The sequence below is a fragment of the Theobroma cacao genome, chromosome 3, assembly GCF_000208745.1.
Source record: "Theobroma cacao cultivar B97-61/B2 chromosome 3, Criollo_cocoa_genome_V2, whole genome shotgun sequence".
NCBI classification, from domain to species: Eukaryota; Viridiplantae; Streptophyta; class Magnoliopsida; order Malvales; family Malvaceae; genus Theobroma; species Theobroma cacao.
Genome location: NC_030852.1, coordinates 20,377,824 through 20,396,706, shown reverse-complemented (window position 1 = coordinate 20,396,706; position 18,883 = coordinate 20,377,824). Strand labels below are relative to the sequence as shown.

The window sequence follows — 18,883 nt, the reverse complement described above, 5'->3', positions numbered from 1 at the left end:
ATCAATCCCAAGACAAATAAATCAAGGATTTTATCAACTTTATGGTGGCTTATGAACAATTAAAGGAGTGACAAATGTACTGGGTTGTTTGATAGTCCTGTCAGATCATACTTTTGTGTCCAAAATTACATCACTTTAGTTAAATTATCCTACATTCCATGATTGAATCTTATCAGCTGCTGAAGTCATTGCGGATGGCTTATATTGCATCACTATATCTTGGAAAAACTTTACACCTAAACAATGCTCAAGAAAATAAGGTTTCTAACAAACAAACAACCAGCTAGAAAAGGACATTTTCTTTATTGAAAAAATTTAGAAGAGAGAGAGAGAAGGCAAACTTTTATTCTGACACATGTTAGAGCTGTATATATATTGAGAGCACAATACTAATATATGTGAAACATCTAAAATAATAAAATGGAGCAAATGAAGTTGCTGAAATGGTGGGTTTTGCTATAAAAATGATAACAGGAATACATATCAAGACCAGTATTATTGCTATAATTACAAAATTTTCATTTGCTTTGAGGGAAAGAGAGACAAGGAGAAGTTTTGTTTTATGCAATAATATATATATATATATATATATATAATTTTCAACCTCTGTAGAGACATGCATCAAGGATTTTCCCATTTTTGAGATGGAAACACTCAATGAAACTAGCTGATCAAGCAACAAAGAAGGAGATCAATGTGTGTGTGTGTGTGTGTAAAGAGAGAGAGAGAGAGAGACAGAGCAGGAAAAGGTACACATTTACAGAAGAGAATTGATCATGCAAATTAATTACGTATCAGAGGAACATGATATCAGGCCAACAAAAGGGGGAAAAAAACCACTGAACATGATGATTTTAATGCTAAACATTCCTGAGATCCACTGACAAGGGTTTTACAGCAACACTTTTTGCGTAAAGCCTCGGCTATTCACACATAATCATGCCATTTGGTTTCTATATAAAGCCTAAATAATTGATAAATTTTCTTAAATATGTTGTGTCAATCAATGCAGTGGCAACAGCTAGCAAATTAAGCTTGTAATTAGTTTTTTGTCTTTTTCTACAATGTGTTGATGTAAGTTGATGATTCTTTTGCAATGATATCTATGTATGATCGTGAAGGATGATCAAAGACACAAACGTTACGAGGAGCTTCCGATCGATAAGAAATCGATGAATGAAGCCCCAGCCTTGCTCTGCTGCTCCATAGCTTCCTGATCTACCTCCTCCTCATCTCTCCTGGTGTTGTCTGTCACTTCACTTTTATTGGAGTCTGTATTTACTTGAAGAAAGTCATAGAATTCGGTTGGTCGATTCTTATCTGCAGTATATGTTATTGTCAATTATACAGGGAACATGACCATGGGCTAGCTAGAAGAACTGAAGAAACACATGTTCATCGCATCTTCTAGGTTTATACGTACAGCACAGCTATATTTAAGGAAAGATTTCATTACAAACATGTTACGCACCTTCCGTGATTGTAATACAATGGGTTGGATTCCAATCGCGAGCGTAAAACTCTTTGAAAAAATGGGGAGGGAAAGGATAGGGGTAGGGATATCCTTGCTTGTATTTGTCGAAAAGTGGAGCAAAACTAGTCGTTATCTCAGACTCGGAGTGAACAGCTTGATGAAGTGGTTTAGGGGAAGGCTTTCGATGGTCTGGTAGGGTGGTTGAGTGATGGGCAGCTGATCTTTTGGCGTAAAGCCTGGATCGTTCTCTGCATCTACGTGCCATGATGACATGCCAGTGGTTCTTTACGGCGTTATCAGTACGACCGGGGAAAAGCCTGGCAATAACAGCCCATCTGTTCCCGTGGATCCTGTGAGAAGCCAAAAGCCGTTCCTCTTCCTCTTCCGTGAAAGGGCTTCTATTGATTCTCGGATCCAACTGGTTGAACCATCTCAGCCTACAGCTTTTGCCTGATTCAATCAAAACGTGCCTCCGCTGTTAGCCATTAACTTATTAGAGACAGCTTAGAATAGTATCATTTTTATTTTTCATTTAGCAGCAAAGCATATGGATTGTTGGGTTCTGGATGTTATCGATTAACATTAAAATTGAAACCCTAGGCAAGTCGGTCTTGTTAACAGATACATATTCATACAAGAAAAAGACTATGGGGTAATTGTATTAAGAAACGAACCACTATATCTAGTGTATATCTGATTTAGGGCTTTCACCTGATCTGCCTTGAAGCTTTTCGGCTATGGCGTTCCAATTATGAGGGCCATAGCGTTCCACCAACTCCCGGAGCTTTTCATCTTCGGCAGGCCTCCAGTGGCCTCTGGTGCACATCTGATCTTTGCTGATCACAACAAGCTATGTAGTAAGATCCAAGCAACCCTAGCCTAGCTATTAACTACGTATGGATTTCCGAGGTGTATATATATACCCCAGCTAGATTGGTGCTGGATGGATCTCCAGAAACCTGATGATCTTGGGTCAGCACCAAAGAAAGAGTTGAAGTGATTAAAGGAAGGGAGCAAAAACATATAAAGGAAAGGGAAGGTTGCAGCCGTGCAGGGGGGTTATTGATGGAGAAAAGAAAGAAGAAAGAAGAAGGAAGAAAGAGATGGTTGCGGGTGGGCAAACAAGACAAGAAGAGAAAGGTAGATGGAAAGAGAAGATATAAGGGAAGGGAAGGAGATGTGGGAAGTGTTTTCCGTTAGAGAGTTGGAGGGTTTGGACAGACCAGTTGCAGCGATTGATGCAACGTCTAGGCTAACAAACGCTTATAAGTAAACAATCAACTTTACACACAAAGAGAGAGGTTGCTTGGTGGGGTGAATTTCGTTCTCCTTTCAACGTCTTTACAAGTTTCCAACCTACAACCTCTACTTATAACCCACCTAGCTACCATTTAGCATTACATTTATACATACCCCTTTTTTATTTTTCTTTTTTCTACTTTTCCAGTTATATCTTGGTTTATTAATTACTAGCATTTCCATCGTAGATCAAAGTACTGATAGTAATACACCCGAATTCCAATTAAAACTTGGAAGGATTTTTAATCAAGAATAATGAGAATAAAGCTCTATATATATAAGTATTTTACATTTGATCAAATGAATTTTTAAAAAAATTTGGATAAATTTATTAATATAAGAAGATAGATATATACTTACACTGAATCAGACACTATGAGAATACATATATAAGAATTAATATAAATTAAATATCTTTTTATTACAAAATTGGTTATTCAAACATAAATTATATAAATATATACGTGTACGTGTGTGAGATAACATGCAGCAATAGAAAGAAAAGGTGTTAGTATTGTATTTGTTGGATATTTATGTGTAACGTGATGGGCATGTAATGCAAGTATTGGGGGATTTTAGGTTTTTGATAACCTTTCAGACCTAACTAACACTAACAGCTTAATTAGCTTAAATTGGGATGTGAGGACTATAGCACGTGGAGACTTTGGTTTGGGTTTCTTCTATATATATGATTAATTAATTAACAACTTAAAACTGTTTTTTTCAGTCAAAACCCTGCTCTGTCCTCCCCCCCCCCCCCCCCCCTCTTTTCCTTATTGCTGTAGAAAAGGTGAAATTCCAAAAAATTCTTCTACTTGTTCATTCCTATCCACCACTTTGTTCACAACACTTGGCCAAACCGCCTTCGTACTTATTTGTAAACCTTATCTGGAAACACTTTACTGGTAATTGATTAAGCGCCCAAACAGTAAAAGTTAGGAATAATTACTGTAACACAAAGTAAAGAGACAAGTTATCCCATTAGCCAATCAGTTAGAAAGAGTGTTGTTAAGTATCAATCTTAAATTTTCTCTAATCAATTTGCTATTTTATCAAACCAGAAAATTCAATTAGTTTTCTCTCTTCCTCGCCTCCAACAACCAAACACAATTCATTATTTTGATATTAAATTTTGATAATAGAAGGATTATGTGTTTTTCTTTTTTCAGTCAAATTAACAAAAAAAAAATTGAACATCATGTCATCTCGATTAATGTCATGTCAGTTTGGTTAAGTGCTACATCAGCACACTACTTAACGATATTAGTGTTAGAATTGATATTAACAAATTTTAAAAAAAAATACAATAACTCAATTTACACAAATTATTATATAAAAACTAAATCCATCTTTTTTTATAAAGTAAAGAGATTAAAAGCATAATTTAACTAGAATAAAACTCTATAGCTCCAGATATTAACTAAGCCAAGGCAAGAATATTGTTGCACAAAAACAATCTAGGTACAAGACTACATATAAAAAATAGAAATTTAATCAACTATGATGGATAAATGTAACATAATAACTATATATTATAAATTTAATACAAGAAGCATATTTCAGGTGAAAGTCAAATCCAGACTTAAAAGTTTTAAATTCTCCTTAGTATTAAAATAAGACCCCATCGCCATAACAGTCACTTTGCACAATGAGCATTAGGCTAAAGAAGTTACAGCAACATTTATTAGTTGTTATCTCATTGAGTAACAAAGATTTGACAAAGTTTTTAGTTTCGGTTTCTCGATATAGTGTTGCGGTTTGATAAAAAAAAGTTATCTTATATTATCATTCTCGTCAAGATTAGGAATGTATTTTACTTCTTTGGTACAACTATTGAAAGACTTCTCACAAACACGAATGCATGCAAGCACCTAACACTGCTTCTACGTTAACTATCAATAACCTTCGTTTTCACAAGACCCAAACAAAGAAAATAGGGGAAGAAAACCGACAATAGATAAAAAGGGATGACTTACTCTTCTTCAAACCAAACGGATATACCATTTATAGTAGTTTAAATTTAATTTAAGTTTTACACCATTTTATAATTTCATGTATAATTTAATCTTTTTAGTACTTACCATTGAATTTAACAATCTATTTGTACTCATCATGCACGTGAAGTTTTAAGTCAATCTAATAATCATATCACATCAATCGAGTCTTTTTTTATATATATTTGTTAGGAATGTTAACTCAATAATAATGAGAAAATATCCAAGCAAGAAGTGAATTGGATTTATAAAAATTCTTTTTAACAAATTAAACTTTTAATAAAGACAAGCTTGAAGACAAGTTTCTCAAATTTGTTTTTCACTTTAAAATATGCCGAAAGAAATTTAATAAGCAACTTAATGAACACACAAGTTGAAAACAAAATTTTCAAACTCTTCAAAGTAAAATGCACAAATATAAAAGTGAAGAATAAGTAAGTTGTAGACAAATTTCTAAAACTTCTTAGAGATGAAATGCACAAGTTCGAGTAAAAAGTAGAAAGAAAAGGCACAAAAAATTTATAGAGGTTCGGCCCTCTATAAAGGTGTTTACATATTCTCCCTTAGAAAGTAAGGAGTTTCAAATCTACTATGAAAAATACTTTTTTTTAATGCTCAAACATAACCTTTACAATGCCTTTCAAGGATCAAACACAACCTCTCAATACAATGTCTTTTATGGATCAAGCACAACCTTTCAACATTACCTTTAGGAGGTTAAGGTATACCTTTTTCTTTCTTACAAGATTGAAGCAAATCTACCTCTTGAAGATGGATTTTGCTAAGTAAATACAAAGTTGGAAGAGTATGATAGTGATACCAACGATTATAAAAGATGAGAATAAAGGCATAAAGGAATTATAGCACAAGAAAACTTAAAAGCTAGGTGGAAGAAAAGAAATTAATTTGCTTGCTTTAGCTTGGTTTCTCTCTCTTTTTCTTCTTTTTCCTCATAAGGTTTGATTCTTGTTCAAATGATGTTTTCTCCACTCTTCTAACCTTCTAAATGTGTTGGAGAAGTCCTTTTTATAGTTGGAAAAGTTTTGGAGCTGTTAAAGAAAGTTTGATGAAGAAACTAGCCATTTTCCTTTTGAATTTTATGTCCAACAATCACTATTTATTGATAGTTCATGTGTATCTATCGATAGATACTAGGCAAAACCACAACTATCGATAGATATGGAACATTTATCGGTAGATGATGAACATTTAAGGATAGATAAGAGACAGAAAGCTTTTTGAAGGTTTTTTTAATTTGGTTTTTGCTTCACACACCTTAGCCTTTTTACTTGATGAACCTACCTTTGAAGTCAAACACTTAAACATCTCAATATTAAGTGTTAGAAAGATTATAAAGCTCATTTAAACAAATTTAACACTAAAACATCTAAATCAAGCTTGTAGATTTCAAGGATCACTCAAATAATGTTCAAACAATTTTGAAACTTTTTCACGTGGAAACACTTAGGATCTTCAAAACTTATTTAAACAAGTATAAAATCTATTCAAACAAGTTCAAAAACTCATTCAAACAACTTCAAAAATAATTTAAATAAGTTTAAAGACCATTGAAGTAATCTTGATCATTTTTCACATGGAAACACTTAAGCACTTCAAAAGCAAAAATGTATGGAAGTTTTTGACATTTATAAATTAAATTCAAAAACACATTCAAATAACTTTAAAAATCATTCAAACAAGTTCAAGGATCACTCAAACAAGTTCAGAGATCATTCAAACAATTTTCGTCATTTTTATCATATCAAAACTATAGTCATTTTAAAGCTAATAAAGCTAACAATATTTATCGATTGAAAGTGTACTCTTATTGAACAAATAGTTAAACATTTTCAAGTTAACTTCAAATTTATCATGCATGATCTATATGAATAAAGTATGAAATCCAATGGTGGATTGACCTCTTTTTGTCTCTTTCTCGCATTAAATACTTTTGCTTCGTTTTAGAACATTTTTTTTTGTTAACTTCTTATTATTTTTGAACTAAAGTAAAAGTACAGTCACAATTGTAAAATTAGGCTCTTACATCCTTTTTATAATTGAAAATTATATAATTAACTTTTAAAAAAAGTAAATTAATTTAACAATTAAATTAGTAACTTAATTTAGTAAATTGATATAACTGTTATAATTGAGCATTTTTAAATAGTGACAACATATTTGTTTCACTAAGGACATGTACATAGGGTTCCATTACAAAAATTTCTATCAATACAAGAATTGTTAAATTGCACCCAATTACGAGATATTGTTTATTTTAGGGAGTGTCCTCATGATTGATTTTTAAGAAAAGGCACTTCTTTGGGGAAAACATGCTTACTTATAAATCACATTTGACCAATTGACTATTAAGGATGTGAAACCTTTCACCCTCAAAACTAGCCCCCCAATAAAAGGTGCAATGTGCTTTCATTAAAAGTCTTCAAGGATTCCAATAAATGACACCATTTGTTGATACAAGGATTATTGGGCTATGTCCTACTATGAGGTATTGTCCACTTTAGGACTTGCCCTCATGGTGTTTTCTTTTGAGAATAGACACCTTAGTATGGGAAAGTGCTTATAAGCTGCAATCCATTCCTTAGCTATTAAGAATGTGAGATCTTTGCCTCTCATCACTAGCCTCTAGTTAAAGGTGGATTTTGTTTTCTCTTATGTGAGATGTTTCACCCTCGACACTAGCCCCATTTTAAGGTGCCTTATAGGGGAAAAGGCATGCCCTTACTTATAAATCACAACTTGATCCTTGGTTAGTAAGGATGTGAAATCTTTCCCCCTCGACACTAGCCCCCTAATCAAGGGTGGAATGTGCTTTCTCTAAAGGCTAGTATGGGATTCCCATAAACAATTTCGTTTGTTGATACAAGGATTGTTGGACTACATCCAACTATAGGGTATTATCCACTTTAGCACTTGCCCTCACAATGTCGTCTTTTACAAAAAGACACCTCATCAAAGGAAAGGGGCATACCCTTACTTATAATCCACAATCCAATCCTTGGCTATTAAAGATGTGAGATCTTTCCCCAGCCCTTAGATAAGGATGGACTATGTTTTCTTTCTACCACCCCATTTTGTTGAGGAGTCTCCACAAAAGAAGCTGATGCATGATGCCTTTTAACGAATAAAACTCAAATATATTAATTTCAAAGTTCATTATTAAATCTAATTTGCTGGATTTTTTTTATCAAATTGAGTCAAAACCATAATAAAAAATAGGAACTATAGAAAAAAAAAACATCAAGTTTAGCTCTCATTAAGTAAACCCATGTAAATTTATTAAAATAATCCGCATTGATCAAAAGATAATCATATCCTTTCAAGAAAGCTATTGCATAAAGTTCTCAAATATCCATATGGACCAATTCAAAACATGGGATAATGGATTTAATATGAATTAGAAATGCCATTTTTTTTGTTTAATTAATGGACAAATTTCACAAATTAAGTTTGGAAGAAAGATATTTTTGAGCTTTTTTTATGCATTGCTTGCATTCTCTTTATTGAAATATGTCATATCCTAAAATGCCAAATATTGAAAATTTTTTGCAAAGAATTACAATATGTTGGTCCCTATAATATGTGCTAGAGGGGGGTGAATAGCACATATTTGGCTCTTAACAATATGAGGAACTAATTTCCAGAACTTAAGAAAATAAAAACAGAATATAAAATGCACAGCAATTTAAAGTGGTTCGGTCCAAGACCTACATCCACTACCTTGATTATCCAACCAAGGATTTTTCACAAATTCACTAAACACCGGTGAAATTCACAAGCTTTCACCAAGCCTTACAATGGCTTTTGTCAGGCTCAGCCATAACCTTTTACACTAGTTTTTCATGGGTTCAACTAAAACCCAAAGTGGTTTTTCAAGGCTTAACCACAACCTACAACAATCAAGTTATCCTAAGCTTGAATAACCCCTTAGAGTGACTTTCTCACTCTAAAAATACAAGAAAGGTAGTAAAATAAAGTACCTATGATCACTAGTTGATCTGAGTGGTACAAGATTAAGTGCTAAATACAAATGCAAAGAGTAGGCATTTAAATACAGACAAGTGCAGTGAAGCTTTTCTGGTTTTTCTACTTTGTATAGCTCAAATCTCATTCAAGGCTTCAAAAAACTTGTTTTTAATTGTTGGAAGACCCTTTTATACTTGGAGATGCAACTCTGATGGCAGTTTGACAGTTTATATCCACTGAAAACAATTGAGGATGAGTTCTAGTCGTTAATCTATCTTGTAATGCTCTAGTTCAAATTGTAGACAGAGAGCTCTTGGTCGACTAACTTGGTTGACTAAGTTGGTTCTATTTCTGCTTTGCAGATTCTGACAAAGAGCACATAGTCGACTGACTTGGTCGACTAAATTAGTTCTGTTTCTCAAACTCTTCAGCCCATCATTTCTCCAATTTGAAATTTGGTCAACCAATGTTCTTCTTTGTTTCACCAACAAGCTTCCTCCTTGTTATTAAGTTACATCTTGTTGATTTTATCTCTCTTTTTCTTTCAAAAATACTCTTTGAAGAGTTAATATTTTAATTTCATATATTAATTTCCTACACACTCAAATGAAGGTATTAAACACAAATAAATGAGAATATTTTATTATCATAAAAAACTAATGGAGCCAACAATCTCCCCCTTTTTGACGATGACAAAACATTCCTTGATTAATAGCATGGTGTCCTTTTAGTCTTTTCAGTTCTTTGCAGAAGGTGAGGATTGCTCCCCCTAAGTATGTGCATATTTTTGCTTACTTTATTCATCAAATTTTATTTTTGTCATATAGAAAGTGACATTGTACAAATATGCACCAATATGGAGTGATTTGCAACAAGTAAGTATTAGCATATCATCATTAAACTTTCAGCAGTAGATGTTGACAGATTTTCATAAATGTTTCAACAACTGTCAACAATTTATTGATTTCAGATTTTGTCTACATCATTCATGTTTCAATTGATATACTATACACACCATCTATATCTATTTACAAACAAAAGTTATCCACAATGCCATAACAAAAATCATTTATCGGCATCAATATCAGCATAGCATCAGCAGATTTTGTTCATGACAGTAAAAATACCAAAATATCAACAGACTTCAATTTGTAGCAGTTAAGCATCATAGTCATATCAGCATTCATATTTCACATTCAACCACATAAACAACAAAATTAAAACTGAGTGTTTAAGTGCCACCATGGCACAAATAGCAATTAATAAAAAGTATTTCGAAATTGCCCTTGGACAATTTTGCTTCCTATCTCCTATTTTTCTAAGTTCCTGCTCCTGATTCTGCTTTCTTTTCTTTCCTAGGTTCTTGGTTCCTCCACCTTAACTTTTTTTTTTTAATTCCTACACCCATTCTCTAGTCCCTGCACCCATTTTCTAGTTCCTGCACCCATTCTCTAGTTCCTGCACCCATTCTACTCCCCCTTTTTGTTAGCATCAAAGGAAGGGGCTTCTATTCATCTTATGTGTCAAAAGGTGAGGATTTAGTGTCATAGAAAGTGTTTAGGGGAAAAAGAAAGGGTTCTCGGAGAGGTGATGACTTTTTAGGAGAAGACTCTGGTGAGGACTTGTCTAAGACAGGGATTGGATTTTGAGGAGAAGAGGCTGAAACTGGTATGGATTTCTCTGCCAATCTAGAAGACTTTCTTCTTTTGAGAAAAACTGTCTTGGTTGCCATAGTCTTCTTGCCTTTGGTTAGTGGTTCTGCCTCAGTTGGTGGTGCTACAGTGGCTTTGGCTTTTTCTGCTTTTGCCTTTACTTTGGTAGCTGATGCAAGTTTCTTTCCTTTTCCTACATCTTCACCATTCTTTTGAGTTTTTGTCCTGGTAGTGTCTTTTTTAACTTGTCCCTCCTTAACCATTTGGTGGAAGACATCCATAATGGAAACTTCCTCTAAATTTGGAGCAAAGGCCTACTGTTTCTCTATCCCTTATTTTGAGTCATTTTTGCTTTGTGGTTCAGAAGAGGATGTCTTGGTTGTATGATCAACCGCTTGAGGAGAGTCTTCAATTTGCAGAACAAGACTAGTAGACTTGTAAGTGGAACCTTCAGCTTGAAAGCTAGAACTTTCAACATGAGGAGCAGATTTTTCTACTGGCTCGCTGAACCTTCAGCACCTTGTTGTGCTAGTGCAGTGCTAGATATTGCAGAGTTGTCTGCAGCCACAGGTTCAGATGAAATGCTTTCCTTCTCCTTCAGCTCTTTTTCCAACTCAGTGATTTTCTTTTCAATTTTTTGTATCTTTTCACCTTGGTTAGTCAGCGTTCCATCAATCCTCATGAGCAAATTAAAAATTACTTCATTTGAGAATTTGGAAGGGGCTTCTTCAAGTTGAGCAAGTAGGCTGTTTTCTTTTCTTGGACCAGTCTTAGGGGTCTTAATGAATCTTTCCCCATCGAGTATATACCCCATTTTAACCAAGCTCCCATAATATATAGCTTGATCTCTGGTTTTTACCAGGTCCAAATCATACCTCTTTGCCCATATTCCCTTCTTCTGCACCAGGGATGTAATTACATTCCCATACGACATATTAACCTTATCAAGTCTGTAGGCACTTCTCACTTTTTTAATCATAAATCTTCCTAGATTCAGAGGTACCTCGTTGAAGGCATGCTCCATCAGCGAGAGGTCTTGGAGGCTAATGTAGCTAAGGCTTCCACTTCTACCTTGAATGTTGGCTGCTGTAAAATAGTGTAAAATCCTAAACTGAGGACTGATTATCATACCTAAATTGCTTTTTGAAGAATATTTTTCTTTTCTTCCAGTGATGATCTCCCACAATGAGTATGGATCATATTTTTCAGGGAGCTCATACTCTTTTTCTTTGCATTCTATTTTCAGCAGATTTCCTATATCTTCAGCAGTCACAATAAACTCTTTTCTATTCAAATATACGTTCAATCCATCTTCCACATAGTCATTAGAATCTATTAATTCCTTTTCTTTCAAAGCAATACCAGAATAGAATTCTTTAACCAGACTTGGACTATAAGACCTATTCTTAAAGGTGTTATAACCTTTTAGTTTCAATTCATCAAAGTACTCAGATAAACTAGTCTGGATTTCAATATTATTGTTAAAAGTCTTCCAATCAATAAATTTTCCACAGGAGATTGGTGCATTCTCGATATTCTTGAACCTATATTCATGCAACTTATTCCTAAACTTTGAAAAAGAAGAACTAGTACCTTTGTGGAGTGAGGGTTTTGTATCTTTCTTTTTCTCAGTTTTTTGCTTCTTTTCTCTTAATTTCTCAGATATTTCTTTCATTGAACCAGGCATGAATTTCAGTTTCTTCTTCAGACTTTCCGTTCCTATTCCTTCCTCCATTGGCCTTTTCCCTTTCTTTTTCTCTGATATCTCTTTACCCTAAGATGTTTTAGTCATATTGGTTCTAGAAATTTCTGAGGGTTTGTTAGTTTCAGAGGCAAACAAAAAGATTTAGGTTTTTGTTTTTAGACCAACGGGTTTCAAGGGAGAGGAAAGAAGAGGTAGTCAGCAGTTATTACTCAGAAAAACTGCCCACCTTCCCTTAAGTACTACCCTACTTTTATTTCTTCATAATTTTAAATCTCCCTCTAAAAATTTGGTTATTTACTTTTGGCAGTATTTCTTCATTCTTTTTGCACCAGTAAACCCAAATTTTTACCACTTTTTACTCTTCTTTCTCTAAACTCACTCAGTCTTATTATTCAAAGTTGTCAGACCATTCTTAGTTGACTAAGAAATCCTTAGTTGACTGAATGTATTCTGTTTTCTATGTGAGAGACAAAGGTTTTCTTACAATTCCTTCACACTAATCATCCCTAAATTTCTTCTAATCTCACATAATCTATCTTTATTCAGAGGTTTGGTAAAAATGTCTGCTAATTGATGTAAAGTATTCACAAATTCTATCTTAATGTCATTTTTCACTACATGGTCTCTAATAAAATGGTGTCTAATTTCAATATGCTTTGTCCTAGAGTGCTGCACAAGGTTTTTTGATATATTGATTGTACTTGTGTTATCACAGTATATTGGTACATTATGCATAATTATTCCATAGTCTTTTAATTATTGCTTGATCCAAAGAATTTGTGCATAGCAACTTCCTAATGATACATATTCAGCCTCTACTATAGATAGTACCACTGAGTTTTGCTTCTTGCTGTACCAAGATACAAGCATGTTTCCTAAAATTTGGCATGTTTCACCAGTGCTTTTTCTATCAATTCAGTTGCCAGCAAAGTCAGCATCTGAATATCCAACTAAGCTAAGAGTTGAGTCTCTAGAGAACCATATTCCTAGTCCTTGAGTGTCTATGAGGTATCTAAAAATTCTCTTAACAGCTATTAGGTGTGTTTCTTTAGGCTGTGATTGAAATCTAACACACAAGCACACACTAAACTGAATATCTAGTCTACTTGCTATTAAGTAGAGAAGAGAGCCGATCATACCTCTATAGAGCTTTTGATCTACATCCTTACCTTTTTCATCTAAGTCAAGTTTGGTGGATGGACTCATTGGTGTGGAAATTGATTTTAGCTTTAGCATATTAAATTTCTTGAGCATATCATGAGTGTATCTTTCTTGGTTGATGAAGATTCCTTCCTCACTTTGTTTGATCTAAAGACCAAGAAAGTACTTTAGCTCTCCCGTCATGCTCATTTCAAATCACCCTGCATTTTCTTAGCAAAGATCTTGCACAAAGCCTCATTAGTTGCACTAAATACAATGTCATCCACATATATTTGCACAACAATTAAATCATTTAGATATCTCTTAATAAAGAATGTAGTATCGATGCTGCCTCTATCATACCCTTTCTCAACTAGAAATTTTGAAAGCCTCTCATACCAAGCTCTAGGGGCTTGTTTCAATCCATACAAGGCTTTATGAAGTTTGTAAATATGATCAGATTTTTCATAGTCTTCAAAACCAAGTGGTTGTTCTACATATACTTCCTCTTGAATTAATCCATTTAAGAATTCACTTTTTACATCCGTTTGGAATAATTTAACATTCATGAAACATGCAAAAGCTAGCAACAACCTTATGGCTTCAATCCTAGCAACCGGAGCAAAGGTTTCATCATAATTTATTCCTTCTTCTTGGTTGTATCCTTTTGCTACCAACCTAACTTTATTTCTAACTACATTTCCTTACTCATCTACCTTATTTCTAAATACCCATTTTGTACCAACAATAGGGTGATTTAAAGGTCTAGGTACCAATGACCATGCACAACTCTTTGTGAATTGATCAAGTTCTTCTTGCATGGCCATTATCCAACTTTCCTCTTTTTTAGCTTCTTCAAAGTTTTTAGGTTCAATTTGAGATATAAAAGCTGAAAACTCACAAGCTTCTCTAGTTGCTTTCCTAGTTTTAACTCCTTGTGAAATGTCACTTATTACTTGGTCTTGTGGGTGATCTCTTACAAATCTCCAACTCCTTGGTAGATCATCATGTTAATTTTCTGCTCTTTCTAGATCTTCTAGAGGTGGAGTTTCATTTTCTCCTCTAGGTAAGCTTTCTTCATTATTTTTGTTGTTTTCTAAGCTCATTTCCTCCATTTGTTTTTCTAGGACTTCTACATCATCATCATCATCATGAACTTCTTTTTGTAAAGCATTTGACTCATCAAAAACTACATGAACTGATTCTTCAATGGTTAAGGTCCTTTTGTTAAAAACTCTATAGGCTTTTGAGTTTAATGCATATCCTAAAAATATTGCTTCATCACTCTTTGCATCAAACTTCCCTAAGGGCTGTTTTCCATTGTTCAATACAAAGCATTTACAGCCAAAACTCCTACGGTGAGAAATATTTGGTTTCCTACCTTTATAAAGTTCATATGGAGTCTTTGAAATCAAGGGTCTTATTAAGACTCTATTAAGAATATAAGCTGCTGTATTTATTGCCTCAGCCCAAAGATATTTAGGTAGGTTGTTCTCACATAGCATGGTCCTAGCCATTTCTTTCAAGGTTCGATTTTTTTTTCTACAACTCCATTTTGCTAGGGTGTTTTAGGTGCAGAAAAATTGTGATCCAACCCCTCTTCATTGCAAAACTTTTCAAACTCATCATTTTCAAATTCTCCTCCATGATCACTCCTTATGCTAACTATAACTAGTCCTTTTTCAATTTCTACTTTCTTACAATGACTTAAGAATGCTTATAGAGCATCATTCTTATGAGTAAGAAAATACACCTAAGTATGTCTAGAATAGTCACAACTATTACAAAGCCACAAGATTTTTCTCCTAAACTAGTTGTGCTTATTGGAGCAAAAAGATCAATGTGTAACAATTCAATAGGTCTAAATATTGACACTATCTTCTTAGTCTTAAAGGATGTTCTAACTTGTTTTCCTAGTTGGCAAGCATCACATATCCTATCATTTTCAAATTTTAAATTCAGCAGTCCGGTAACAAGATTTTTCTTAATTAATTTTGACATAGTATGCATGCTCACATGTCCTAATCTCCTATGCCATAGCCAACTATCATTTTCAGCATTTGCAACAAGACATACTTCACTATTTACTTCAAGATCTTCAAGAAAAATCACATACATGTTCTTCAATCTTTTTCCTATAAATGAGATTTTATTTGTACTCATATCTATCACTTCACACTTAGTTGAATCAAAACATACTTTGAATCCTTTATCACATAGTTGACTAATACTTAACAAATTATGCTTTAAGCCTTTAACCAACAACATATGACTAATTTGAGTCTGGAAATTCTTACCAACTGTACCTATACCATGGATTCTACCTTTTGAATCATCTCCAAAGGATGCGATTCCTCCCTTTCTCTTATCCAATTGAGCAAATAGCATTTTATGTCCTATCATGTGCCATGAACAACCACTGTCCAAGTACCAAGGCTGTTTCTTCTTGAGTTAAGCTCTTGAACATGTCTCTTTTAAGTCCAGCTCAACCTACAAAATAGAATTTCAGTTTTTCTTTATAGGTACCCAAACTTTGATGGGTCCTTGAGTGTTAGTTGCAACAAAAGATCCCTTAGGAACCCAGATTTTCTTAACTTTCTACACTATTCTTTTCTTAAAACACTCATATGATAAATGACCATGTTTACCACAATTATAACATCTAGGTAATGCTTTATCTGAATTTTTATTGTGGTATACATTTCTTTTTGAAGATTCATCTTTCAAACATTTAAGAGCTGTGTTTTCATCAAGAATTATTTGCAACGCTTCAAACTTGTTTTCCAGCTCTTGTTTTAAAACCTCAAAGTTTGTTTTTGAGTGTTCTAAATCAACTTGCAAAAATTTTCTTTGCTCAAAAACAAAAGTAAATTCTTTTTTGATTTTTTTCAAATCATTTTCAAGTAACGCAACCTTTTTCTTTACTGATTTGTACTTTGAAAAAAGTTTTTCAAATTCATCATGAAGGCACTCATAATCATATTGTAAATCATCATAAGAATTAATGCAAGGGGATGAGGATACCTCTGTTTCATCCTCTTGTGCCATTAAACAGATGTTTGCTCTTTCCTTAGATTTTTCATCATCAATTTCAAAGCTTGATGTGTCACTGTCCAACCATGCAACTGCCACCATTGCTTTCTTGGATTTCTTATTTTTCTTGGGAGTTTCATCTTTCAGCAATGGACACTCAGACTTGAAGAGACCAGGTTTCTCGCATTCGTAGCAGATCATCTCCTCTTTTCTGTTGGAGTCAGTTTTCTTCCTTATTTTCCATGAAGCACCTTGGTCTTTCCTGAAACCTCTTTTAGTTAGCCTTCGATTTCTTCTGCTCATTAACTTTCTGAATTTTCTTGCAACTAAAGCTAGTTCTTCATCATCATCACAGGAAAACTCTTCCAGCTCTTCTTCAAGGATGCTGGCTTTAAGTGCAATACTCTTTTTCTTTTCCTTTGCTTCCCTTCGGTTTTCTTCTTCTTCTTCCTTAAGCTCCAGCTCAAGAGTAAGAAGAGAACCACAAATCTCATCGAGTGTGATGATGTTCAGATCTTTAGCCTCTCTAATGGTAGTCACTTTTGGCTTCCAAGATTTTGGTAGGCTTCTAAGCAGTCTCTTAACTAATTTATGTTCAGGGATAGGCTTACCTAGCTGACTCAATTTGTTTGTGATGTTTGTAAACCTATCAAACATGCTAGTGATGTCTTCACTAGGCTCCATTTTGAACATTTCATAACTATGTGTTAAGAGTGCAATTTTGGACTCCTTTACTTGAGAAGTTCCTTCATGGATTATTCTAAGTTTTTCCCACACTTGCTTAGCTATTGTACAGCTTGAGACTTTGTTAAATTTAGTGGGGGTTAATGCACAATGTAAAGTGTTGATGGCCTTAAAATTTATTTGAACTTTCTTAGTTTCAGCCTCAGTCTATTCAGACCTTGGCTTGGGCATCAACTCATTTGTCACCACATTCACGGTTGAGGGCATAAAGGGTCCATCAGTTATGACGTCCCACATTTCATAGTCTATAGCTTTGATGTAAATTGACATTCTAGTGCTCCAATAAGGGTAATTAGAGTCATCAAACAGAGGTGGTCTGTTTGTTGATTGTCTCTTAGCCACTACTGATTTTTGGAGAGCCATATGGATCCTCCCTAAGGATGTTAAACCTTAATAACAGGGAACTAGCTCTGATACCAATTGTTGGTCCCTATAATGTGCTAGAGGGGGGTGAATAGCACAAATTTGGCTCTTAACAATATGAGAACTAATTTCCAAAACTTAAGAAAATAAAAACAGAGAATAAAATGCACAGCAATTTAGAGTGGTTTGGTCCAAGACCTACATCCACTACCTTGATTATCCAACCAAGGATTTTCCCACAAATTCACTAAACACTGGTGAAATTCACAAGCTTTCACCAAGCTTTACAATGGCTTTTGCCAGGCTCAGCCATAACCTTTTACACTAGTTTTTCACGAGCTCAACTAAAACCCAAAGTGGTTTTTCAAGGCTTAACCATAACCTACAACAATCAAGCTATCCCAAGCTTGAATAACCTCTTAGGGTGACTTCCTCACTCTAAGAATACAAGAAAGGTAGCAAAAGAAAGTACCTATGATCACTAGTTGATCTGAGTAGTACAAGATTGAGTGCTAAATACAAATGCAAAGAGTAGACGTTTGAGTGCAGACAAATGCAGTGAAGCTTTTCTTGTTTTTCTACTTTATATAGCTCAAATCTCATTCAAGGCTTCAAAAAACTTGTTTTTAATTGTTGGAAGACCCTTTTATACTTGGAGATACAACTCTGATGGCAGTTTGGTAGTTTATATCTGTTGAAAACAGTTGAGGATGAGTTCTAGCCGTTAATCTGTCTTGTAGTGCTCTGGTTCAAATTGTAGACAGAGAGCTCTTAGTCGACTAACTTGGTTGACTAAGTTGGTTATGTTTCTAGTTTGCAGATTCTAACAGAGAGCACTTAGTCAACTGACTTGGTCGACTAAATTGGTTCTGTTTCTCAAACTCTTCAGCTTGCCATTTCTCCAATTTGAAATTTGGTCAACCAATGTTCTTCCTTGTTTCACCAACAAGCTTCCTCCTTGTTATTTAGTTACATCTTGTTGATTTTATCCCTTTTTTTCTTTCAAAAATACTCTTTGAAGAGTTAATAAATTAATTTCATATATTAATTTTCTGCACACTTAAATGAAGGTATTAGACACAAATAAATGGGAATGTTTTATTATCATCAAAAACTAATGGAGCCAACACAATATGCGGCATACACATCAGAAAAAGAAATTTCTTTATTTTGAAAAACACCATTATTTTGGAGAAAACCAACAAGGACTTCCGAGGTAGTTTGATCATTTAGAAGAGCACCATCTTTAGTTTGCAAGATATATAATCCACCCTTAACCTTAGCTAGACCAACCATCTTCCATGACTTAGTGTCTTGAATAATGCATTTTGAATAAGTAAAAATCAATTAATGTGATTTTGATTTAGTTAACTTACTTAGTGACACTAGATTTAACCTAATACTTGTTAGGAACATATAACACATCATGTAGAACCAAATTTGGTAGTAACCTAGCAAATCCTATATGAGTGACAGTAACTCTTATGTTATTTGG

At 34.0% G+C, this 18,883-nt stretch overlaps 1 protein-coding gene across 1 annotated transcript; it reads right to left on the bottom strand.

Annotated features, from left to right (window-relative positions):
• On the bottom strand, positions 616-2,717 carry LOC18604481 (transcriptional activator Myb). Its single transcript, XM_007036991.2, has 3 exons — positions 2,186-2,717; positions 1,472-1,924; positions 616-1,320 (listed from the first exon to the last, which is right to left on the bottom strand). Exons 1-3 carry the CDS (start codon positions 2,298-2,300, stop codon positions 1,142-1,144), a joined length of 747 nt encoding a protein of 248 aa, XP_007037053.1. The 5' UTR covers positions 2,301-2,717; the 3' UTR covers positions 616-1,141.